The 27,399-nt window shown below is 34.8% G+C and overlaps 2 protein-coding genes across 4 annotated transcripts; one reads left to right on the top strand and one right to left on the bottom strand.

Annotated features, from left to right (window-relative positions):
• Positions 1-77: 77 nt before the first annotated feature.
• LOC130797034 (gamma-tubulin complex component 2) lies at positions 78-12,387 on the top strand. 2 transcript variants are annotated; one of them, XM_057659505.1, is made up of 21 exons: positions 78-408; positions 500-558; positions 709-754; positions 2,744-2,878; positions 3,182-3,313; positions 4,620-4,703; positions 4,814-4,912; positions 5,058-5,149; positions 5,697-5,769; positions 5,856-6,008; positions 6,091-6,210; positions 6,405-6,458; positions 7,725-7,808; positions 7,958-8,032; positions 8,125-8,253; positions 10,173-10,298; positions 10,389-10,496; positions 10,742-10,804; positions 11,539-11,613; positions 11,744-11,916; positions 12,001-12,387. In XM_057659505.1, the coding sequence occupies exons 1-21, from the start codon at positions 325-327 to the stop codon at positions 12,125-12,127; spliced, it is 2,091 nt and encodes a 696-aa protein (XP_057515488.1). In that variant the 5' UTR covers positions 78-324; the 3' UTR covers positions 12,128-12,387. The 2 variants fall into 2 exon arrangements, with proteins under 2 accessions (XP_057515488.1, XP_057515487.1); XM_057659504.1 differs by having other exon boundaries at positions 86-408; positions 706-754.
• A 1,237-nt stretch (positions 12,388-13,624) lies between these two features.
• Positions 13,625-27,006, bottom strand: LOC130797035 (probable E3 ubiquitin-protein ligase ARI8). Of its 2 annotated transcripts, none has more exons than XM_057659506.1 (16): positions 26,850-27,006; positions 26,482-26,679; positions 23,382-23,506; positions 23,114-23,219; positions 22,847-22,937; positions 20,876-21,048; positions 20,039-20,143; positions 19,500-19,588; positions 18,369-18,476; positions 18,093-18,183; positions 17,913-18,002; positions 15,488-15,535; positions 15,042-15,113; positions 14,873-14,972; positions 14,668-14,794; positions 13,625-14,398 (listed from the first exon to the last, which is right to left on the bottom strand). In XM_057659506.1, the coding sequence occupies exons 2-16, from the start codon at positions 26,647-26,649 to the stop codon at positions 14,131-14,133; spliced, it is 1,761 nt and encodes a 586-aa protein (XP_057515489.1). In that variant the 5' UTR covers positions 26,650-26,679; positions 26,850-27,006; the 3' UTR covers positions 13,625-14,130. The 2 variants fall into 2 exon arrangements, with proteins under 2 accessions (XP_057515489.1, XP_057515490.1); XM_057659507.1 differs by having other exon boundaries at positions 26,884-27,002.
• Positions 27,007-27,399: the final 393 nt, after the last annotated feature.

Raw genomic sequence — 27,399 nt, 5'->3', positions numbered from 1 at the left:
AAGAAACTCACAACTTTATTTGTAATATTTTCAGCAGTGAGTTTTAGTGTTTAACCAATCCAACAATAGTTAATTTATTTTTTGCAGTTTCCCCCTAATAATTTTGGATGTAAAGGTTTTCCTTAAATTGAAGTATAAAAAAGTCTTCATCAACACTCAATAATAGAAATGGCGGGTTCAAGAATTTGATTATTCCGAAATCAAAAAACAAAAAACCTTCTTCTTCAACACTCGGTCTCACTGGCCAGAGCTCACTCTTGTCGTACTTTTTTACAGAGAGAAACTGCGAAGAATAATTCGAGGAGAGAGAAATTATCCATTAAAATGGACTCGATTCCTTCATCAACTGCACCAACTACACTACGGTGGAATTTTGAAAGACCTTTCTTAACTGGTCGATTTCATCAGGTTTACCCTAATTTCTATAATTTTGCCCCATTTTTATTTCCTTTTCGTCATTTTGTGCCATAACTATTATTTTTTGGTTCGGAAACCCTAGGAGGTTAAGGATTCATCTCTTAATTCAGAAATCAATGGTTTCTCCATCGATTCCTTCAGGTTCTACTTAATTTGGAGTTTTAAGTTTGATATTTGATATATTGAATTGTTTAGAGTATTTTTTTACATTTATGGTTGCTTTTAAAGATTCATATGTATAATTTAATTGATTAGTTGATATAATCTTTCTAATGTATGGATCTTAAGCAGTTCAGAAGTGGAGAAAGTTATTGGATATTATCATGCGTCTGTTCAGGTATTATAGTAAATTAATTATCTTGAAATTCGTTGTTATTCTAGAAAAGAGACATTGATAATACCTGCCTAATGTTTTTGAAAATAATTTGAGAATTTGTACATTTACTAAGAATAGATAATAGTTTAGTTTAGTTGCGCGAAAGTGTGCGCGCCTATGGTTAAGTGATTTAGCATTGAGCCTTATATACTTCTAGACAAGCTCTTCAAAGATGTTAAACAAGAGTTAAGTCTTAGAGGATTTCTCCAGTGAAAAAGTCTTTATAAGGAGTGAATCTTAGTATGGATGTAAGAGTATTCACTTTTAGTAGTCATATGCTTGCGGTAAGAACTAGGAAGTTATTCTTAAATGAAAGGTAGTAGCTTGTTTGGTTAATTGTGTAGTAATATATTGGGTGCTATTACCGAAATTTAGATAATCTCTAGGATATCAAACAATATAATAGAACGAATTGTAATTGAGAATATCATCATATCTTTGATCAATAGATGTGTAATTCTAGGTACTTCTGCAAGAGCCTTAGTTATTGCTCTTTTATTCCGTCCACTGGCCATGATAAGAGCTAATACGGTAGAAATGGAACTCTTCATCACTCTAAGGGGCTATTTATGATGATATATTAAGGAGGAATACAAGAAGGGAAATCACAATTTGTTTCTAATGAGTGATACAAGTGAAAAGTGTTGTCACTTCTGTAACACCCCTGAATTTTCGACCCCTTGTACGAAACCAAAACCGAAAACGACGGGAGGAAATTCGGGTGTTACATTAAATTAAAATAAATAAAATAATAATAAAATGTTAGTGGAAATCTCGGCAGCATCTGTCCTAAAACTGTGCGCCTTTGTAGAAAAATAAAGGTTATTTAGAATCTAATAAGGTAAAGGCATCAACGGCCTATCAAAACTATATCACGGCGGAATGATCCATCGACCCCTTGTACGAAACCAAAACTGTAAAGGACGGGAGGAAATTCGGGTGTTACAACTTCTCATTCACCATTAAAGAGAATACTCTAACCTACTGAAATATTTTTTTTACATTTTCAGAACTCCCTAATTAAAATTATTGTTAAGTCATCACAGTTAGTGTTAAACATTGTTTACATAAAAAAAATGAGAAAAACCTTTTAGCCCATCTTATATTTATTTGTGCTAAGATACAACATTCATCAATAATTGATGAATTATATCAAATGTAATATGCGCTTTAGGTTCCATAACCCCTTTCCATTACGTAGATGATTATGTTTACATAATGAAGGTTATCCATGAACATATATTAATACTTCTCTGACCCACTCATTTTGCATCCCTTAGGAGTAAAAACTCTCACATTGTAATCTAAAATGATACAAAATGAATGGGACGGACTAGTATGCTCCATCTTAGAGTATAAAATACTCCAAATGTTTTTGTCTTAGTTTTAGGTGTGATATTTTAGAATAATAATTATGTATTTATTCAATTGGTTAGAACGATTCTCCTAATTATTCTCTAGCAAGTAATTAGGATTTACTAAATTATTACACTTATTATCTATATAATTAGATATTTTATATGTGGTAATTGCCCAATAATTTCACATTGCAGAAAGTATATATATTTCATTGAAAGCTTTACTTGGAGGATTAATTGGAGTCTTTTGCATGTAATTCCACTGTAATGTCTGCATGATTGCTTCCAACAAGGTTCAAAACTTAATTAATTTCCAAGATACCGCTATGAAAAGGTTGATGGACTACTAAATTGGGGAAGTTTAAAGTGAAAAGACTTTTTTTACTATAAATATATTGTGCTATACTGCTATTACTGACATGATGAAATCTGTTTTGACGTGGGGGAGGGTATTGATCTGCTTTTGATGTTACACACTTTAGTACGAAGTAGGAACTAAAATAATGCGACATTAGTACTTACCTTTCACCCTGATTAAGCATGATTACTATTTGGGCTTTCTTGATTTTATCTTTTACTTGGTATGGTGTAGGAACTCATTGTTATCGACGATCTTCTTTCTGCTATGGTTGGAATTGAAGGGCGCTACACTTCTATTAGAAGAATCTGCGGCAAGGACAGCGAATTTACCTTCCAAGTTGATGCATCTATGGACTTGGCTCTCCAAGTGAGTTTTGTTTTTCCTACCAATACTTTTCTAATTCTATGTCGAGCAATGTGGTTTTTTGTGATGTATTTGCATTTTGTGCTGGTTAGCTTAGATAAATTGCATGTCATTGGTTGCTTCAATGTCTCTTTGATTTTGTTACCAATTGTATGCCTTATTAGTATATAACCAATTCCTTTAGGTTTTTGAGTAGAGGCCATTCTCACCTGAAAATTAATTTCATTTCCTGATTTGTGATTGGACTTTAAGAAATTCTAGAATATTAATTATTGAGCCCTACGAAGATAACGGTAAGTGTTGCAGGAGTTGGCGAAGCGCATATTTCCATTGTGCGAAAGTTATCTATTAATTGATCAGTTCGTTGAGTCAAGATCACAGTTCAAGAAGGGGCTGGTTAATCACGCCTTTGCAGCTGCACTTAGAGCACTTCTTCTGGTAGGTGTATGATCTATGGGCCTTCAACTTTTCTCTACTGATTTAATTGACATGCAATTACACCCCCACCCCTACCTCTCAATAAAAAAGAAGAAAAAAATGTGTCATTTGATTTTTTGTCTACATGCTTTTTGAGAGGCCGCTTAGTTCTGGTAAATTAAGAAGCGAGAAGAATTGCTTGTCCCCTTATTCTTTTTTTTTTATGTATTTGTTTCACTTATTCTTTTATCCCCTTTTTCTAGCCTCTCTCTTTAGTTTAGTACAACACTCTTGATTTTGATTCCCCCACACCCCTTAGTAAGTTAGGATTTCTAGTGCTCCCATTTGTTTTACTTAGCACTTACCCTTTTCCTTATCTCATATACCAAAACAATGTCATCATTAACAACATGCACCAAGGCATGCTTTATGTATTGATCGAGTTATCTCATTAAGGGCTGAAAAAAGAAAGGGGCTTAGGGTCAGGCCTTGATGAAGGCCAATTGTGAATGGAGAATCCTCCACTGTCCCTCCACATGTTCTAACTTGTATCTTTACTTCTCGACACATATCTTGCTCTATAGTAATGTATATCTTGGGAATATCCTTCTTTGTCATTGTCCACCAAAGTACTTCTCTTGCTAGCTTGTCGTATGCATTTTCTAAGTTAATAAAAACCATATGCAAATATTTTTTTTCTAGCCCTATAGTAGCTCTCATATGTCTCATAAGATGAATTGCCTCCAATCTAAACCTCCCTGACATAAATTCAAATTATAGCTGTGATATGGATGTATATCTCCTCATACGTATCTTTATCACTCTTTCCCATAACTTCATAGTATGGCTTATGTATTTTAGTTACTGATAGTTGAAGCAATCTTGGACTTTTCCTTTGTTTTTAGAAATGGGCTCTAGAGTACTTTTTCAGTCATTGGACATCTTGTTTGTCCTCCAAATCTTGTTCAGTAGATCAAATAGCTAAGTCAATCCTGTCGTCCTTAGGCATTTCCATACCTCAATAGGTATACCATCTGGCCCAATCGCTTTCATTATTCATTTTCTTCAAAGCCCTATCCACCTCATTTTTTTTGTATTTTTCTCATAGATTCTCTATTTTCATCTAAGGGAGTTGTTGTGTCCCTTACACATATCCTTGTTCTTCATCAAAATACTCTCCATCGATCCTTGATTTTCTCGTCCTAAACTCGATTGTTCTTATTCTTATCCTTAATACACTTTACAGGCTTTGATAAGATATATAATTACTGTGAAAAAAAATTCTTGATCATAAAGGTTTACCTTCCACTTTTGAATTGTTGATCAGGATTATCAGGCCATGGTGGCTCAACTTGAGCATCAATTTCGCCTCGGTAGGCTTTCATTGCAGGGATTGTGGTTTTATTGTCAGGTTGAACTTTCTATAAAATGGACCTTTGAGAAACTTTTATAAGATTAAATATGAAGGAGCTTTGTAGCATTTGTGGTACTATAATTCCTATCCTGTTTATGTTCTTGTAGCCAATGATGGGATCGATCAAGGCTTTGTCATCTGTGATCCAGAAAGCTTCATCAAATGATTATGCAGGTGTAGATGTTCTCAACCTTTTGCAAAGCCAGGTTAGACTTTAAGATCAACAACAAATTTTAAGAGCGATCATGGAGTAGTGTTATTTTTTCCCACATGTGACTGATTTTGATCTTACTTTGCCTTTAACCTATCATAAAACTATGATTGTGTTCATATTCAGTTTTCCGTTTGCAGGCCAAAGCCATGGCTGGTGATCATGTGGTAAGATCATTGCTAGAAAAGATGGCCCAATGTACAAGCTCAGCATATCTCGAGATTCTGGAAAGGTGAGACTTTCACATGTTAAAAGCTAAAAAGCATCTCCACACATGGTGCAAAAACAAGACCACATCATCGTATCGTAAAGGTTTTTGAGTTCATAACAGCCGAATTATAGGCCACATTGATTGCAAAATCCGTTTTGCAACAGTTACAGTGACCATGACCGCAACCATATTTTTACACTATGTCTCCACATTCTGCAACCTGTACAGATGAAGGGGCATTCTAATCATGCCTCTTGACCTTTAGGATTGGGGAAACATCATAATTTTACGTGTCTGCTCTATTGCTATGACACTATTTTTTACATTTGGTACTGATCAACTTCTCCCTTTTCAGGAATTGATTTGCTAAGAATAAAAATTGACTTTTAAGTGTTCACGTTGGCCATCATGATTATTTGGATTCCTGATAACTATACACAGTATATTTGAAGCTTATTTCTCGGATTTTTGTGACTGAATGTCCCACCACTATGTGAAATCTAAGTATTATGATATATAATTGGTTATCCTAGCTCAAACTCTTACGTCACTGGAAGATTTCCTTTAGGTGGGTTTATGAAGGTGTGATCGATGATCCTTATGGTGAATTCTTCATAGCAGAAAACAAATCTCTGCAAAAGGTATGCTTATCCCAGAGATGGTCAGATAGTGTTAGTAATGCATTGCTTTTCACATTTTCTTGTCATTTACTCTCCCCTTGCTTCAGGAAAGTCTCACCATGGATTATGATGCAAAGTATTGGCGACAACGGTATAGCCTCAAAAGTAGCATTCCTAGCTTCCTTTCTGATGTTGCTGGGACAATTTTGACAACAGGGAAATATCTGAATGTCATGAGGGAATGTGGCCATAATGTTCAGGTTCTTTTTTCTTCTTTGTATGTTTAACTCAAGATGTATGATATAACAAAATACTGCCTTTGACAAGTAATGTGATTTGTAGGTTCGAGTGTCAGAAAATTCTAAATTGCGGAATTTTGGTTCAAACCATCACTATCTTGAATGTATAAAATCTGCATATGATTTTGCCAGCGGTGAGCTGTTGAATCTCATCAGAGAGAAGGTGCATTTTAGTCACTTGAATTATTTATCCCCCTCTTGTTTGTGTTGTGTGTGTGTGTGAGAGAGAGAGAGAGGGAGAGGGAAAGAGAGTCTGTATGAGTTCATATAAAACTTTCCAAGTTGTGGCAGTGATGTAAATGTGTTGTGTCGGAGTTTCTAGTTTCTCAATGATTCTGTCTGCCTTTGTGCTTGCAGTACGATCTGATGGGAAAACTGCGATCGATAAAGCACTATCTTCTACTTGACCAGGTATTCTTAGATCTTCCTACTCATTTGATATGAAATTCTGTTGGTGCAAGTTGTTTTATTTAACTCTTAGTTTAGTATGTGTACGTCTCTCTAAAGTTCTTAACAATCCTGCTGGCTGCTGTTTCTGTGTTCTTTTGCCAGTAAGCTCTTTATTTTGTTATTTGGCAGTTGACAGTTATGCTTCTATATCATGAATCATATGGTCCTTTTTGGTGTCTTTAAAATCATTATCTTCTGTTCTGGTCCTATAAATAGTTGTAACTTGTCAGGTTGATGGCAATGCATCATATGCTCTGTCAAACTCAGGGATCTTACTCAAGAATCTCATGTTGAGGACTGACGTCTGACTAAGCATAACCTTGCTAATCAATACGCAACTGCTTATTTTCACTGAACTTCTGACATCAATAGTTTAGCTGCCAAACCCCACAGAATAGGGATTCAATTCAATTGTTTTGCTGGGGAGGCGCAGAGATGTGATTTATGCTAACTGCTAGTGTTGGAACTTTTATCCAGCTGTTCCCTGATTAATTGGTTTTTCAATCAATCAATTTGTTTAATTGTATCAAATAGGTAAGAATCGGTGGCAAAAGAAACCCGATACTTATGGCACCCCAATCCCCATTTCGTTGTTCCCGTTGAGAGAGAGAGAGAGAGAATGGGTTTGTTGGCAAGTGGGGTTTCACTTAAGAAATCAGATGTTACCTTGCCCTACATTTGAATTCCAGGAACACCCTGGTGGCATACCTTTGATTTATACATTAATGCCCTTATTTTTTCAAGGGTGGAAAACTTGAGTATGTGTGTTGCCTTTTTGCTTTGTTTAAAATTTTTCTATGGTGGATTATTGTGGTGAACCCTGATATTCAGCAGCAGAAGTACAGAAATATAGGTGAGAATGAGTAATACAGAAGGGAGAAAAGGGAAGAGGCAGAAAGTAAAGAGAAGAAGAGTACAGAAAAGGATGGGGAAGTAGAGGAAAAGGAATGATTTGGTATTAATTTTTTGATGCCCCAAACCAATTATTACATCATGATATATATAGCTAAACAAAGCCTAAAAGCTTGCTGCTAAAAGTTGGTTACAAAAAGATTCCATTTCTAGAAGATTTCCTTTTCCTATAACAAAATTCAGTTATGCCCCTTACAGCTCATTTAGCCTTACGCCTCTGGTATACTATCATTTGCTTTGCTGGCTCTGAAGTCGTCACAATTATCTCCCTGTTTGAAAACGTTTTATCTCTGTGGAATTATGAAAACTTTGCAGGGCGATTTTCTTGTACACTTTATGGATATAGCTCGAGAGGAGCTGAACAAAAAAATGGAGGAAATCTCTGTAGAGAAACTGCAGGTTGCTTGAACTTTTCTTTTCTATCATATATTTCTTTTGCATTTCTACTGCCTGGCTGTGTACTTTGCCCTTTCTGTTCTATTTCCTTATGTTACGGAGTTGTGTTTTAAGACAAAAACATACGTCTGAAAGTACTTTTTGTCATATAGTCACTTTTGGACTTAGCTTTGCGATCCACAGCAGCAGCAGCAGATCCTTGTCATGAAGATTTGACATGTTGTGTTGTAAGCTTTTACTTACCTATTGCTTGAATAACTTCATAGAAATGCTATAAGTTGATTTGATTACATTTTGGTATGGTACTTCTGTACTTCAGGAAAAATGTACTTTGCTTAAAAGGTTGAGCATGCTCAAAGATCTTGAAATTAGCAAAGCTATATCTGATAATGATCTTGAGGAACCAGGAAGCATTACTGGCCTGGAGACATTTTCCTTGAGTTACAAGGTAATAAGTTTGTGTGTTTTGACTAGTCTTCTTTGTTCATTATACTTCTGCTTAGTGAACTAGACAAGTATGAGATTCTTGCTTGTTCCACATGCTTGATGTATTTGTTGGTTGAAGCTATAGTTCCATAGATCTTATGTGCTAGCATATTCTGTTATTACTCTGCCTGAAAGTTGAGAGTTTTAAATATCTTTAGACCAATATCCAATATCCATTGCCTTGGCCCTGAAATAGTAAGATTACACCAAATTACATATGCAATTTATAGTCTATGAGCTGTGAAAGGCCAAGGATAAGGCCATTGGCAAGCCATGGGCAGGGTTTTGGCAGTCTGGTCCATTTTGGGGCGAGGCATGTGGTTCTGTAAGCTTAATGGGGGAATAAAAGGGTAACAGAGAATTGTTATAATTGAATTTCGACTCTTTGGGAGAGTACAACCCTCTTGAATAGCTTGTAATTACGTTTTCTCATATTACATTTAGTACTACCTCTTTCTGCTTTGTCATATGCATCTTTTGGCTATTTCACTGCCATGGTTATCCTAGGTCATAATGGATTTGAGCCCATTGCAAGTTATTGGGCTTGTCCCGCATTGGTTGTGTAAGCAACGAAGAGGTTTACACATCAAATGGGTTTTCTCACCTAATTGGCTAGTCTTTTGGAATAAGTTGTCCCGTTTGATTAATAACAAATACTTTATATGAGTAATTTAGTGTTCTCTTCTTGCATTTGAGTGTGTGAATTGCACGTGTGTTTGAGTAAATGAAAAAAAAAAATGCACACATATAAACCTGTTTTCAATTAGCCATATCTAATCAGATTAATTTTAGTCATGTAAACCATTTATAGGTTTGAGCCAAAATTGATCTGAATTTTCCATCATGAAATTCGTGCAGTTCATGTTTGCGTTATCACATGGTTGTCCTCTTAGGGTACCAAAAATTTTCAGGCTTCAAACTTGCTCATAACAACCATAGTTTTACCCTTGTAAGCGTTTTTGGTTTCTAAGAACTACATTGTGTAGTCCTCTCCAAGGAGAATTTGGGTAACACTAATCCCATGTTTTACGACAACAGAATTATAGTTCATTGCTTCTTTTATGGTGAGGTAACTTGGGAAAAAACAATGAGAAAAAGAGGAACACATTCTAGCTTTTAGTCTTTTACTAGGACAATTATGGTTGAATAACAACCAATTCAATCTTTTAATTTGTACATGAATGAGGATGTGAAAAAGCTTCATGCATTCCTGTTTGCAACTCATTTCCTATGGATAATATTTTGTCTCGGTCATCCATACACTTAGTGGGTGTTTGATAGATTTCTTTGAAGGGTTGGAAATGGAATCAAATAAAAAAATCCATTACCTAATGTTTGTTTTGGTTGTGTGTAATGTTATATTTACTTTGCTAAAGCCTAAAAGTGACTGCTTTACTTTGATACAACAATGCCATGGGAGGGAACAAATAAACAAGCAAACTCATCCTCCTCATTTCCTCTCTCACCATTCTCATACCCTTACCCCTCTTTCTAGTTAATACCCAACGATCAATAATATTAATACTTAAAAATACCACTACCCTTTTATGCATCCTCTGTCCATTTCATTCCACTTTTTATACCAAACACCTTCTAATTGACCATCCTCACCCCCTTTTCCCCCTAGTAGGTAAAGAAGAGAAAATCATAGAATGATTTTCCATCTTCTAAACAACAATGTATCGACTTTTTTGACTACCAAAGTTTATTTCTTAGTTTTGTGTCCTCAAAATCCCACCGATGTAGTCGTTTCCTTGGAATGCACATGATACCTTTAAAACCAGTCATTATTATTAGATTTCTGTTTGATTTGTATGTAATGGCATTCAGCTTTTCACCAATTCTTGAGTCTGTCCTATTTTTTTCTGATAATGTGCTCAGGTACAATGGCCACTCTCCCTTGTTATCTCGAGAAAAGCCCTGACCAAGTATCAGTTAATATTTCGTTTTCTGTTTCATTGTAAACATGTCAGCCGCCAGCTTTGTGGGGCCTGGCAAATGCACCAAGTAAGTCTTTGAAATCTTGACTATGCTTTCAAATTTTATGCTAGATAATTGGCTCGCGTCTTTTTTTAGTAAGATGACTTCATTTTGCAGGGAGTTCGTACTGCTAATTTAAAGGGAACTGCTATCTCTCGTTCTTCCCTTCTCTGTAGAAGCATGCTTAAGTTTATCAATAGTCTTCTTCATTACCTAACATTTGAGGTAAAATGCTATGCTTGATTCTTGGTAACTTGTTATTTTCTGTTGCTTTGTGGAACATACGGTGTTTTCTGACTTCTGTGTCATATTTTTATCATTCTGTATCTCACGTCTAGTACTAAAGCAAATGTGTTTCTTTGATGATCGATAGCCTGGTTCCTGTGATTCATCTTCTACTTCATCTGAAAGATGGTCATAAATTGTAGTTGGATTTTTCCACTGTTTAATATAGGTGTTTTTTTCTTTAGGTTCTTGAACCCAATTGGCATGTGATGAACAACAGGCTGCAATCAGCGAAGAGTATAGATGAGGTAGAAATTCATTATTGATAACTTTGATGCTCATTAAGGTTGCTGCCATCACAATCCCATTTCTCTCTTTTGTTACAAACTATGCTAAGCTTGTGTTCCGTGATTCTATCGTATAGAAATAGGCAGCTGAAATTTCTGAATGGAGGGATGCGAAAACCCAAGTTTAAGAATTCTCGAAACATAGTGCATCCTAGAAGCCATGCACTTTACAAATGTTTATACGAGTGACTAAAAATGCAATATTTGATGAAAAGTCTAGTAACATATAATTGAATGCTGAAGGTGATTCCGAGTATCTAGTGGTCCAAATGATCTAAAAACCCATAGGCCATAAATCATGTTTTGTACAATCAATTGTCTAAAAAGTTTTATTAAAAATTATTTTTATATATGGGATTTATATTACACAGGGTTTCTGTTTTCATGGAGTTTGGGGTGGGGGGAATTCTCATGTTTTGTTAGATTATTTGAACAGCATTACCTGTTTGCAACCCATAGCAAGTAAAACCTAGCTTATTTTCAACAGCTTGGCCCCTCGAAACTTTTTCCGGGGACATAGGAAAAAGAGCAATCCTCCTCCTTCAGAGTGTGAATAGTGGGGGATATATCGAGCTTATGCGATACCATCCTATCCAAAGTCCACTAAACCAAGCCTTGATTGGTGCGGTTCCTGTCAATAGGCACGTTTTATTTCATCGCAATTCACACTGGGAATGGATAATTTGGTTGAACAGGTTCTCCAGTATCATGATATATTTCTTGAGAAGTGTCTAAGAGAATGTATGCTGCTTCTTCCCGAACTTCTCAAGGTAAAGTTCTATCTGACTTAATATTCTGATTTTTTTTCTTCGAAATACCCGAATCTACGAAAACAATGACAGCTTATTATCGAGTAAATCTAGGGCTTATTCTGATCATTCATAAATTTGCCAAATGCAGAAAATGGAGAGACTTAAGCTTATATGTCTTCAGTACGCTGCAGCTACTCAATGGTTGGTATCTTCTTCTATCGAAATTGCTGAACCATCAGAGTTGGGTAAAGAATCAAAGTTCAGAACTTCATCCAAGGCACTTAAATTCACAGAAAATGCAAATGTTACAGAGTCTGTCTTGTAAGTCAATCAGTAACGTCTTCCGGCCTTTGATCTGTCTGTTCTCGACTTCTACTCATTGCACATGAAAATTACTCGATGCAGGAAATTTGAGAAAGAATTCAATGCCGAACTTCAAAGCCTTGGGCCAATTCTGAGCAGTCATTCGCAAGCAGAACCATATTTGACTCATTTAGCACAGTGGATTCTTGGAGTTGGAAACGAACAGTAAGTTTGTGTACATAGGCAAATCAGCAAGTATTGAGTTTTAAGCATTCGAGCTTGCACATGTTCTTGGTGTTGGTGTGTCATTGTTTTGTTTGATTAAAAAAGAACAAGAGAACTTGTATTAAGATCCGTATTTAAAGGGAGGATTCGGATCCGAATCCACGGTCCAATTTTTCAAGACCCAGATCCGGATTTCGGGTTTGGGAAACTCTACCGAACTTCTCAAGGTAAATCACTAAATCTTGTATATTGATTGAATTTTTACTTCGTATTGTGACTGCAGTAGAGTTTTAGACATTAGTTGATGACAATAACATAAAACTAATTAAAATTTAAAATACACCAATAATATAATCAAAATATAAAAGTCTTTGAAATATCAACCTAGTTTCAAAAGTTAATTACATAGCCTAACTCCTAAACTTACTCTACTAAATAAATAAAGTAAACAGCCCCGAGAGTCCAACACGTAGAGTGTGTGGTCCTTTTATTGTGAAAATTTGAAATCTTTAAGTTAAAAAATCAAAAAAATGAACCAAATAATCTAACTTTTAAACTTAATCTAAAAGTAAGCGTTCAATTACCAAACCTGAGGTCAGGTCAAAAAAGACAAAATAGTTGTTCGCAGTTAGTAACTGCGAATAGCTATTTTGACCTGTTTTTGTGGAGCATGCTGTTCGCAATTAACTGCGAACAACTATTTGATCTGTTTTGACATGTTTGCAGTTTGTAACTGCGAATAACTCAAAACTTCAGATTTGAAAATTTCACGCTTACTTTTGGAATAAGTTTGAAAATTAAATTATTTGATTTTTTGACTTAAAGATTTCAAATTTTCTTTTATTGTGGCAATGAGCAAAAGTGAGTAATTTGAGATTTTTAATCCGACTAAACCGCTTCTTTAGGCTTATCCAAACAGCATTATGCAATTGCGTTACTCTCATTTTAATTTCTGCTTCCAGTAATCTTATACCATCAATTTTTATAAATAAATATAAATATATTCATTAATTTTAATTAAAAATAAAACTAGTCTTTAAGATTCACGGATCCAAATATTTTAAAACGTAGAACTGGATCCTTCAATTTATTAGAGATTCAAACTTACACCCAACAACGGATCCAAAAAATTACTACCCAGATTCGTTAAAATGGATTTGGATCCACAGTTAATAAATTAAGCGGTGACAAATTTTAATTACTCTGGATCCGGATCCACTGTAATCCTATACCAATAAATTTTTCATTACTTATAGAAATAAAACTAATCTTTCAGATCCATGGATCTGGATTTTATTAGATGTAGAACCGGATAGTTCTATCAATTAGATCCAAATTTAGATCCAACAGATCCAAAAAACTAGGACTCAGATCCATTTCGTGTTAATCATTCCGTTTCAAACCAAACAAATACTTTTACGATTAAAATTTAAATGACATTCTGAACTAATCAATGCGATATATAATGCCCGGTTTTCCATATCATCAAGCCAATCCTCGATCAAATAACATAGTTGATACTGTGAAGTGCTTTATTGAGAATGACACCGAAAAGCCAAAGCAAGCAGATGTTAAAAAGTACAGTTACAACTTCTTTTCACTATTCAACCTGGCTTAAAGGCTCAGGCACTATAGAACACTTTTTAATCACTATTACAACAAGGCTGAAAGGCTCGGGCCATCGTACAGAATAACAGTTTAACAGTGTAAATGTTTAAATTATAGCTGGTTAGGATCCAAGCACAGCCACGACAAATGGAACTATATACACAGCTCAAACTATAACGTTGAAACATACAAACATGGCATCTTCCTCTTCCAACAATTTATCACCCTTGCAATTTCTGTATGAAATCAGGTCACCACCTCATACGCATGGACGGTTGGGAACAAGTGAGCCACAATCATTAGGGCATCATTTATTGCCATCTGATGCCTAACCAATTGATGAAGAGTTTGAATCAACAATTTCTCCTCAAGGTGAGCTCCGACAGTATAGGGCATAATTCAACGTCTATTATGACACATCTGACAAATGGTAGCAGATTTGACATTGGCAAATGTACAATGTTCACATGACCAGTGGCTTGAATCATCTACATTCCTACTAGAACTACTGGGTTTTGATGATGCGCCCCTGCCCCTTCCATTTCTGCTCTTGCTCCCACCTAGGTTCTTTGAGCTTGTGGAACGGCTGCTAGCGCCATGTGCATCCACATCTGATAGACCATTTTCTAGGGCACGCACGAGGTTCTCGAAATAATTTCTTGTTACGCTGTCAACAATTAATGTAAACTCATGAAGAAACAAGTAGGTCAAAACACATACATCATTATATGCAATTGGAATATTAGCAGACACGACACACAATGGAAAGCATAAATTCAAGCCAAAACACACTTAACATTTATTGTAAAATGGTATAAGACTGCAAAGCAAGGACAAAACTCAAACCTTACTCAAAGCAATAAGAAAATAACCTGAGAAAATAAGGGAACCAAGTGCATAAATACAAATTAGGTCTCAAATCTGTTATTGCAATACCTTGTAAGACCAGCTAGCTTTGTACGGAACTCATTGAATTCTTTGGATGGACCATCAGCATTGAGGTACACTTGAAGCTCCTTCTCTGCACATTGATGAAGACGCTCCAAACCAGACTCTGCCTCACCTGCAGATCAAAAAGAAGTCTCAGCCAGAAGATAAAAAATTATCATTATTCAGTACTGTCCTATGACAGATAGCATACCCTGTAAATACTCGAAAAATTGTCTCTTAGCATGTTCATGCTCAGGCAAATAATATCCGTATGCATAAGTCCACTTCAGGACACGTCTACATTCAACAATCTGGAAGAACAACCAAACCCATAAGAAAGGCTCAGACTTTCACAAAATGACAACAAGTTGATAGTCCACCTGTGTCCAAGCTTCGAGGATAAACTTAAGTTGAGACTCTGGTTGACACTGTATGTCACTCAGTTTCTCCAGCTGCACAAGCATAAACTCATCAATATTTTGTAGAGATATCCAATACCTTTCATGGCATCAATAACTTCGCAAGATTATTCATCCACAATCAAAATATATTGAAGTACATATGAGCAAAAATGGGACCGTAGACCCAAAAGTAGAGAGAGACAGTATTAGTCACTGAGATCTCAGCTCTACTGTATGTATTAATTACTATTTCCAGTATATCTCATTTTTTATGAAAGAAACAACAAAATCTAACACTACATAATACGGTCAGGGACAGCATCAAATATTATCCCTTGCTGATGATTGTCATTAAAACCCTTGTCCATCACTACATTTTCAAAGATGACAAACCCAGCAAGCATAATTAAAAAGAGAAGACTTACATGCACACTTTGCATCTGTTGAAGGTCTTGAAGTGCTTTTTGCCTAGACTGCACAAGAAAAATCGAAGAATTCAGTGACGAGCAAAAATATTAGAAAGCAAGGAGACAAAACTAAAATTATATTGTCTACCACCGTATTCAAGATAGTGTCAGTAAGTATGGCAGCGGTTTTGGACTAATTTTTTTTTAAGACACGTACTGATAAAAGTGAAAACATACAATAATTGATGTTTCTCAAGATGAGGAATTTTTTCGTACAACAAATTAGAGGGTTTTGGCAAACATTTGATAAGCTTAACAAGTTTTCTGGTACAACTTAAGATTAATAATTCTATGATCCTTAACATATTTATTGTTTGGTGAATAAATACCCTATCTGATACACCAATTTTCCACTCCTTGCTCCAACACTAAACATTAAGTGTATCAATCAATGAACGTGAATCACCCAAAACACAAGCCTTTAGTGTTTTCTTGAGAAAGAGGGCATATGAGGCTATTTTGTTTCCTAGGATTTCTTTCCAAGCCTTGCTTGGGTGGAGCCGAGTGAAATCTCAGTCTGTGGATGGTTCAGTTAGCAATTTAGCGCTACACTTGCAAAGAAACCATCAAGAAATTAAGAACATCAAACAGGTAAACCTCACCATGGTTAGGTGTTTGGCAAACAATAGTTTGAGTGATGTTTAGGTAAAAGCTTTGCATTAACTTATTAGTATCAACTCTCCACAGCTCAAAAGAGTCTTTACAACCCCCCCAACCCTTTGCAAAAAAAAAAAAAAAAAAAAAAAAAAAAAAAAAAAAAGAGACAACTCAATATGTTTCCTACCTTTTACTAGGGTTCTAACTTTTTCTATTCTAATATCTAATTAATGTAACTTGCCTTACTTTTATGACTATTATGTTATTTATCTAATTAGATAAACTGTAACTATCTCTTCCGGAACAAATTCATATGCTAATGGCTGCTGCTCCTGCTATTACTTCTAATTTCCTTCTAACCTTTCAAAAACATGGGTGAATGCTACTTTTATATGCAAGTCAAGCATTTCCCGAAAAAACTATTTATAATAGTTCGAGTAAAGCCTTAATCCTCGTCTCAACTGGCAAAGACCGGCACCTTAAGCTCCCCAAATTTAACAAATGGTTGCACTCATAACTGGTCTCTATTGACGATTCTCACTTGCAAATGTATAACTATTCATTTGCCCCAAGCTTTGAAACATTTTACGCTTTTCTACCCAGACTGTCCCTGACTACTTCTCCTATATAATACTCCACGCCCTAATTCTACCAAAATATGACATGATAAAGCTTCAGGTACCAATTAAAAATTTTCCTGCCTAACTAATATGGTACCACGGTAACGAATGTTCAAAAAATACATTGCACAGAATGATGACAAAAAGCACTACAAAATATTGTATAAATTAAAAGATAGTAAGAGTATTTCGAGCATACTCAAAGTTCCCAAGTGTCACTCAGCATTGACAATACAAAGCATGAGTTCCTTCACTCTGTCCCGCTATTAATATATACAATTATAACGGTATTTTCCTAATGCCAAGCCAAGAAATAACTATTCCCAAACAAACTCTCCACTACCCATAATAAACTTGTGATAAAATAACAACTAATAATGTTCTTGTAGAGGACTCTATCCTAATTAATGTGTTTTCCCTCTTTCTTGTCTGTGAAAGATTCTTGATGGGAGGTCTTGTTCCATTAAGAAAAATGTTAAAGAGGTTTGGAGGAAAAATGGAGCTTCAACTTCTCCCTTTTTCCCCTTTGATTCCTCCTCTTTCCTTTCCTCTCCTTTCTACATTACTATACAATATTTGTAATTCATTATTTGACAAATTTATTCATTTTATAGTTTGCTTTGTAATTAACTATGCATAAATACTATCCACATGAATGATAGTATTTTTAACAGTTGAAGAGAGTGCCTCACTTCACCAAGACAAATGTCTATGCATCTGCATCACTATCCAAATGGCTCAAGCTAGAAGCTCTAGGAACCTATTAGCTAAATGTATCTTGTAGATACCCTTTCATATAACATAAATATTAATGAAAAATAATAACAGCATCACAGAACCCTACACAATTTATTTAGTATCCAAAAGTCACTGTTTCCAAGAAAAAGAAAAAAAACACAATTGTATACAAATACATTACATTTTCCCAATGTCATTAAGTGGCTCAAACCTAGGGTGGGGTTTGGGGGTCGGATGGGCGCAACCTTGCCTATATATATATATATATATATATATATATATATATATATATATATATTAATATATATGAGATAAGGGATAGGAGAAAAATATATTATCAGCCAAGTAGTGATACAAGCAAACATGATTTTGAGCAAATTAACCACAAAGAAATGAAAGTAAGAAAACATCAATAATTGGGTACATACGGTTTGGTTGCTTGCCCAACGCTCATAATAATGGGTATATCTCTCTAATGAATTTTTGGCCATCTCTCTACGTTTTTCTGATTCATCGTACTGTGACAGAACAAAAAAAATGCATACCATTAATGTAAGAGGCATGGCACATAAGTGTTCTCAAAACAGAAGTAACCCATATTATTTTACCACTCCCTCTTGCTTGGCAGTTTCATAGCGGTTGCATGCATAGAAACCCCCTGTTCTCTCACCATGCTCAGACCAAGCACCAAGACAAAGCCTGCATTGTAAAGACAAGCATGTTATATCACGAGCACTTGATAGTTAACACATTTTCATACTCTTTGTCAGAAAGCGATGAAGCTTCTTTTCTTCCAAGGCAAAGAAAGGGAGCTCTATTCACAGCCTTTTCAACAATGATGAATGCAAAAATAGAATGCACAATATGACCAAGAATAAACTTACCAGCAAAATTCAAATTTACAGGGAGGCGTACATGTAATATGCATACATCCTTGGTTTTTCTCAATCGGCCGCTTGCACTTGGGGCATGGCTTGGAGTTGGCTAATATCCTATTAGAGAAAGAGCATCACTCCAGAATTAAAACAAGCTAAATTTAGTCAGAAGAGCAATACCAATAAAAGAAAACATAAGTTATGCATAAAACCATTTTACATTTAAAAAAGGCAATAATAAGTTCATAGCATCTGAAATCTTATAACAATCCCAATAGAAGTTACAACCCAAGAAAACAGTTGCCACTTGCCAGAATAAACGCGGGAAGTAGCTGACCCTTTATATCACGACAGTACAAGAAAGGCACAAAGAACAGCCACTGAATTCACACATTGCACAGAGTCTCCTCAATGAACAAGAGCTTCTTTAGCCTTTTTCCCAGCATAATCTAATGTCCAAAGGAAACAAGCTCCTCATTGACCTCTCCAAGGCAATAAGATAATTAATATACACCTTTAAGAGAAGATCCAAGTCTCAATCCAGGTAGCCTTAAAACTCAAAGCATTAGTATGCATAGGCAAATCTTGGTTTTAAAAGTCTCAAGGCACCATAAGGCACTTTGGGGACAAGAAGAGAAGATAAAATTATTGAAAATAAATAAAATAAAACACATGGGCATCTTTTCAGGCTAAGACCAAAAGGCTCTCTAAGAGACTAAGACAATCTCGCAAAGGAATTGCATTGCCAAACCCTATCAAAGTGCCCAGCCCATTGGCTGTCCATGCCTAACAGCTCACGTGCGCTTTTTCAAACTAAGGCAAACTCCAAAATTTCTCAGAAATGAATCAGTGCTACTAAATCATTCAAAAATACAAACTTGCTAAATAAAAGGTTTTCAATACAATGACTAAAAATTTATCAGCATCACTAAAGAATATATTTTACAAGTTCTGAGAGCAACTAAATGAACTGGATTACAGAAACACAGAATAGTAGTTTCATTTAACTAAAAGTACTACTATTCAAAGATGGCTTTATCTTTTAGGATGATCGGGCATTGACAACACCATGAAAGATGAGGAGACTGTATATTACAGTCTAAGCCCCAGTAAAGACAATCCAAAAAAAAGAAAGCTAACCAATTCATGTTTTCAGACTCTGCACTATTTTTCATAATCCACTTGCACACTGTGCCACAATCAACAGGTCGGTGAGCTTCTTCAGTACACTGCAAAACAGGGGGAAAAGACTCAAATTCAAGATAAATACAAATGATACATAGATAGTTAAATACATACATACATATAATAAGTAAGAGCAGCATAAGATATAGATGTTTAGAGAAGCAAATGATGAAAGAAACTACATAATCAAAAAGCAATATTCCAAAGCCAGCTTCATCCACATAAACAATGATCAGTTAGAGAAGCATTATATATATATATATATATATATATATATATATATATATATATATATATATATATATATATATACATATATATATATAACCAGTTGTAGCAGTGATGCAAGTAAATTATCAGAGAAATAAATGTTAGAAGAAACTACATGTTTGTAAAGTATCTTCCTGAAGTCAGTTTCATTCACATAAACAATGTCATTCCGTAAATGTCAAGTTGGCGTCACAACTGATAAGAAAAGGTGAAAGATAGCTTACATTCCAACAAAATCCATGTGAACAGCGGCAGGTTACATCATAACATCCACTACCAACAACAAAATCAACAGCATAGTCGCAACCAGGAGCAGGGCACCATTTGGCCTGTTAAATTCCCAGCATTATTATTAAACCATGCATAAAATATTTTACAACATACTTACAGTTGAAAATTTAGATATAAGAACAATGTAGCATCAATAAAGAGTTATTTTATGAGCTAAACATGAAACATGAATAAAAATTAAAAATGCACCACAACAATGCAAAAGCCTTGATCCCAACAAAGAGAAAAAAAAGAAGGAAAAAAAAAAAAAAGAAAGCGAAAAAAACAATGCAACATGTAAAGAGAAAAAAGGCTCTAATAGAGCTGTGAAACATATTGCAAATCTCAAAAACGGTTTCAACATGACAGTCACATAAACTACATGGATGGATCTATTTCAAGTTTTAGCTAAGCTTGTCTTTGAAAAGCTCAATAAAGGAATGGTAGCTACCTAGGATAATAAAAACATTGCAAAAATGTCAATCTCTCATAACATAACATAGCCCATGTTAATCTCTTATAACATAACATAGCCCATTCCATGCATATAAACAGCGCAAAAAGATGGTACTATCAAAAGGAATATCAGATCAGATAACACATAAATAGTTGCTCAAGTAATCTTAGAAGTGTATAAAATGCAGGGTTCTCAATGAACTCTCTATCTTGCTCTCTTAGTAAATAGAACATCTTGGCATAAATTTTAAAATGAGACAAGTCTACGCACACAGACAAGCAAGTCAACAACACAACACAACAATCAAACAAGACTAAAATTTATTCAAGAATACCTTCTTATTGTCTTCAACGTAAGATCGAAGAAGGTACCGTGCATACTTTTCCTTGTCATCTTCGGAAGCCAGCAAATTTATCATGTCCTGGCCCACAGCAGCATTACATGATGGATCAGGACACCGCAACATCAGGCATCCAGGTCCATCATTGATAGAAGTACCTATGTAACCTAACCAAGAAAAAATAGGAAACAGATAAAGCAAACCGATAATTTTTCAATGTTCTACAAAGATAACAAGTAAAAGCACGACAATAGATGGCTTGATGCAACAAAAACAGATATGTATAAAAATGAAATGGGCAACTTTGTTTTGTTATCGATGTTTTTACAACAGGCCGTAGATGAGAGTGTCACACCCCACTGAGCTGTAGTTAAGGGGTAACTGCAGAGCGCCCGGCAAATAAAGGGGCCCAAAATTTTTTTAAAAAAAAGCTGTAGAGTGCAGACTGTGGCCATTAATTTCATATTCCATGCCAAAACCATCATTAATACTTTCCCTTCACGTCAAATTTGCACATTTGTTAGGATAAATTCATCTTCATAAAACTCTTCTCCAAATACTGAATTCCTCAATTTCCAAGTACTGAAAGTTAATTTGTGTTGCAGTTTGTCGATGATTTATCAAGTGTGAATGTTCATGGAGTAACATAATGCATAGATGGTATTTTCATGAAAGTGAAAAATGTAATAAAAAGATGTAGAAAATTACGGATATTACAAACAAGGACTAAAGGAAATATAACAATGTTGGACAACGGCAAACTACATCTTGTAAAGTGTAAAAGATAAACCATACCATAGGGAAACATAATATATGTAAATTTTATGAAGCCAAATACATTTTATCTCCCTGAGCCCTACGGGCTCAAGAATGGTCTTTGGGATGAAGTTTAGGAAAAGGCTCATTTGAAGAAACAATTGACACCATACCATCTACAAAGAAAGTTCCTGATATACTTGGAGATCAAACATATTTTGGAGCATAAGATGTGAGCATGTTTTTTTCCAATGGAGATGAAGATGCAAATCTTTGATAATGAATTATAATGGACTAAAATAAATAATAATCAAATCATGTGTTTCAATACAGATCAAATAATGGATGATCAACCAAAAACCTCATAAATATCACAAAAGCAAGGCTACTTATCCAACCACCCTAAGTGGTCCAAGTGCGAGCCACTTTCATGGCATTGGGATAATGTGTTGTTGTAATAGGTATCCAAGTAGGTTTAGGCCCTTTTAATAATTAGTGCAAAAGCAAAGAATATAACGCAATTATGAAAGGAAGTTAGCAGGATGGACCCACATTACATGGAACCAAAGGATGATGCCCTCTTTTTCCCTTTGATTTTGTTACACTTTCCATTTTGGGCAATCGCATGGATTTGCAATAATTTTCCATGTTTGCAAGTGGTTCCACATTATCTATCCTAATGCCTTCCACACACTCATCCTCTTTCTTCATCTCATTCTCAAGTTTATTTTTAATCCACTTTTTGATTTGCCTAATATTATATGAAAAACTAATACAATACCTATACCACATTGTAGCAAAATCAAAGGGAGACTAGGAGTAGAACAAGACTTGATTACTTTAAAATAACAATCAAAAAAACCTTATCTGTTATAAAGACTAAAACATAATCATAACCACATATGCCACTGGTACAAATCTAAAGAGCAGTGCCTAGTTATCACGGATATATTTCTTACCTATTGGTATCAATACTAACACTAGAACAATGTACGCAACAAAAATGACGCATTGTTCATTCAACCCTATCTACTTTTCCTTATAATTTGTGCCCTTTTGACGGGGGTTTGAATCTCTGATGACAGAGAATCTAAGTATAGTTCAGATCAAATAACAGTATCAGAACAAACCTGTCCAACATGTGTTACAAAATGGGTAGCCACATGCAACAGCACTCATCATAGGTATTGGAAAACTATCAGAACAAACCTGTCCAACACGTGTTACAAAATGGGTGGCCACATGCAACGGCACTCATCATAGGTTTTAGAAAGCTCTCGAAACAAATTCCACAAGTCAACTGTTACATTAAGAACAAAGTTATGAGCAACTAAGTTTAAAACAGCTTGTAATGTTAGCAGACATGCATGTCAACCAGAATTAACCAAACCCCATGATACATCATCCAAATATCCAATTTCCAATACTTCAAAGTTCAAAGAATCTTAGTAATAATAAATTGTAAATATTACATACTTCTCTTGCATTTGGATAGTCAGCAACAGGTCTTTCAAGTAGACCGACTGTTTTACGGACTTTCTCTTCATCAGCAAACCATTCATCATGTACTTTACTGACACTCCTACAAAGTCACACAAGGAAAATTTGGATAGGACATCAAAACATGCATCACTAAAAGAGGTTCATTTGAACCAAATAGTGTGGTCAAAAGGATATCTAGAATCGAGACACATAAGAAAACATTATAAAAATAAAGAATTATAATAGCCATATCAACACTTACCAATTATAGTGGCGTAAAAGAATACTAGCTTCAACCTTTGAAATTGAAAGCACAGTTGATATATTCATAATATCATCCTCTTGCCATCGACGTATATCAGCTTCACTCAATATGGTATAGTTTGGCTATATAAAATTATATATGTTTAGAAAAATGACCAAATGAAGGAATGCTCTAGGGATGATAAGACAATAAACAGTAACCCTTGAGTCACCAAACAGAGAAAGATTATAAAAATAACTTTACTTTTTAAGTCAGAAAGGATAAGCTAAAGATAATCCCTCCATCCCATATTATTCTCACAACACAGATTCAGATGACTATTATGGGTAGGACCATAGTGCAAAAAAACGGGTGCACTGTATCGTATCAACCGTATCGTAAAGGTTTATAAGTTTACCAAATCGGTATTGCTCGCATCATAAGGTGTAAAAAAACTCCATTTTAAGCGTTACAAGCAATGATTCATTGTTTAGGACGATAATTGGCATTGCGGCATACGCATCACCATGTCCGTTACCGCAACCATGATCTTTATCACATTTTTGCACCATGAGTAGGAAGCAATTGATGTTCAATAAAACTGAGCCTAATGAGGAGAAAACAATAATTTTAAGTGGAATTTGAACATCAAAATTGGGAAAATAGAAAATATAGTACTAAGGAGGGAAAAGAACTGGTGTACTAGGGAGAGATCATTTTGTTTTTAATTCAAAAGCAGCATGAAAAATGATTTGGAGCAATTCAATTAAAGGGAGTGTAAAAATATTGGGATGGCAAGATTGAAATGTAGATGACTAAAAAATGTGGCACAAAGCAAACATGCAGAAGCAAGCACCGTTATTGGCACCAAATAAATGTACAATATAAGGAAGAGGTACAGTTATTTAAGAACTCGCTGAAAAGGAATATGATGTGACCAAAAAGAACAGGAGGAGGCATTCAATGTAAGAATGGGAGGGGGTAAAAATGACAAAGCTTAGATCAAACCAAGTTTTCTGCAGGAAAAATAAACTATTTTTACATCTCATTGCAATTCGTAGGTATAAATATACACAAGTTATTTGTAGGCTGGAAAAAAAAAAAAAAAGGATACACTGCACAGTTATGAGTCATTCTTTTGTTGAGATTGTATTCCTGTTATCCAATCAATAATTAAGCAAATAAAACCGCATGTGGAAGCCTGGCCCTCTGTTGCATATCATAGTAGTATAGTAGGATTAAAAAGATTCAAAAATAGACGTGTCTCAGATTTGGTTTACTTCAATCATGGAGCTATGGTAAAGGAGATCAACAATCTCATGTAAACTTTTAATCCCAGAAGATGGAGTTCGTTACATTAATTGCAATGGACTAGGGGGTCCAGCACTATAATTAATCAATGAAATTTTCTGAATTCCACTAATCACGCTCTACATTACAACCAAGTAAAAATAGCCACAATCCAGAGGATTGCGCCAAGACATCTCTTAAAAAAAATTCCATAAATAAGTCCGAAATTAGAATTCCATCAATACTATTTGTAAATTACTCTTCATTCCAAAAACCAACACTACAAATGCAGCCCACTGAAGGAAAAAAGGGCATCAAAATGTCCACAGCAACATGAACAGATGAACCATACCCCTTGAAACAGAGGCTTCCAGCCATATCTACATTAAAACCACAGGTTTCATCCATTTTTCTCCCTCAGCCACCACAACTTAACTGTCACCAAACCACGCCATCATAAACCCCACAACCACCCAGCTACACACCCAACCGACAAACCCCATCATTGAACTCAATGTAATTTGTCTTGCTCCGACTTAATTTGAAACCTTATGAATTCAATTATTCAACTCATGTCACCATCATTCTAACTTTAACATTTACCCCATCTCTGTCTCATCTACCAAGACCTCTAGTCTCATCTACAAAAACAATGTAATTGGAAAATAACATGCACCGAGGCACATTTACTTGTATCGATCAAGTTATCCCATCTATAATCGCTTAGTGTTGAGCCTTAATGAAGGTCAAATGTGATTAAAAAATCTTCTGTTGCCCCTCCACATGTCTTGACCTTTATCTTTACTTCACGATACATATCTTGCATTATACAAATGTATTTCTTAAGAATACCCTTCCTTATCACTGCCCACCAAAGTATTTCCCTTAGTATGTTGTCGTTTGCTTTTTCCAAGTCAATAAAAATCATGTGTAAGTTTCTTTTTTCTACACCTATAATACTCCATCATTCACTTCTTATTTTTTTATTCTTTGCAAAAATTAGTTATTTTCATCTAAGGGAGTGATTGTTGTCTCCACTAAAACATTTTCTTTCTCCATCAAATTGCTAATAAAAATACCCTCTCCAACGATCCTTGATATTCTAACCTAAATTAAATATTCTTTGTCATCCTAAATTTTATATATATATATATATATATATATATATATATATATATATATATATATATATATATTCTCCTTCTATAAGCCTTTAATTTATTCATCAAACACCTCTTTATAAGCCTTCAATTTTGCCTCGTAAACTACAAGGTTTGTTTTGGGAAATGCAAGATAGCATATTTTTCCTTTTGTACCATATTGTATCCTTTTTTACCACAAAACTATCCCTAATTCTCCTAAAATATCCTTAGCTATTCAAGAGATGCAAGCTTTCATATTTGTCCAAGTATCATCGGCCTCTGAATTCTGAACTCATCTCCCAATATGCTTATTCAACAACTTCATCGGTGAAAACTTCAACATTATCCTCTTAATCTCCACCATTTAATCTTACTAGAAGAAATAAATTGAACTCATTTCCGTCAACCTTCACATCACAAAATTTCAAACTTCAACCCTCTAACACCACCTACCCAACCGAACAAACCCAAACGTTCTCGCCATTCCAGTCATGTCCTTAAATACTTTCACATCAAAAGTGAAAACAATTTCACGTCAAACATACACAAAATACAACATAAAAGAACAAAAATTAAAACAATCATCAACTAAACACAACAACATTCAGAACACATCAAATTCAACAAAACTTGAATTATTTATATAGTCCAAAATAAGAGAATCAAACAAAATGAGGAAACCTAACCTGATTACGATGAGAACTGTGATCATCATAATCATCATCAGAATCATTATCAATAAATTCGTAATCACCATCAACAGCATCATCAGAATCAATAGCAGTATCACCGCTGTAAAAATCGTCTAAAGATTCCAAATCGTTCGCATCATGCATGTCATCTTCTGAATCCATTCCCCTTTTTGTCACAATTTACCTCTAAACCTAAAAAAAGTACAACTTATCAAGAATCCCTAAATTGATTAATTAAAATAAAACCCTAAAATTGCGATTTGTATAGTACGGAATACGGATAATGGATCCAAAAAATTTAGAAAAGTAAAAAGAGAAATAGATGTTGTTTGGTGAAAGTAAACAATGGAGAAAAAGCTTACGGAAATGGAGGAAAATCGGAGAATTGAATGAGACCTGTGAAGCACAGGGAAAGGAAAAAGGGAAAACCGGAGGAAATGGCGTCTACGAATCACGAATCACGAATCACGAGAGACACATAGTAGACGGTTGGCTTATTTTTGCCGCTTTGTAGATGAAGAAATAAACAAAATTAAAATAAAATTTATATTCAAATACGTGTACTACTTATCAAATAAATTCCCACTAAAACTCTTATTTTCTACAAATAGGAGTATAATTCAACTATAGTAATTGAATTAAATAATAATTCCTCTATTTTTATTTGTTACTTAAAAATTAAATAATTTAATCGTTAGTTTTTAAAAATTCTAAAAAGTTAATATTTAGAAAATATATATTGAGACGAATCAATCAAAATTTCACATAAATATGGTTTTTCATATATAACGATTAGAAATCATAGTTAAAGTTTGACACTAAAATTCATAAGGGAAATTTCATGTGATAACTTGAATTTTCGGCTTTTCCACATGGTAGACAAATCATTTTTTTAATCCACACGTTGAGCTT

Source organism: Amaranthus tricolor, chromosome 12 (assembly GCF_026212465.1).
Source record: "Amaranthus tricolor cultivar Red isolate AtriRed21 chromosome 12, ASM2621246v1, whole genome shotgun sequence".
NCBI classification, from domain to species: Eukaryota; Viridiplantae; Streptophyta; class Magnoliopsida; order Caryophyllales; family Amaranthaceae; genus Amaranthus; species Amaranthus tricolor.
Note: the sequence above shows the minus strand (reverse complement) of the source record. Positions and strands in the feature narration are given on the sequence as shown.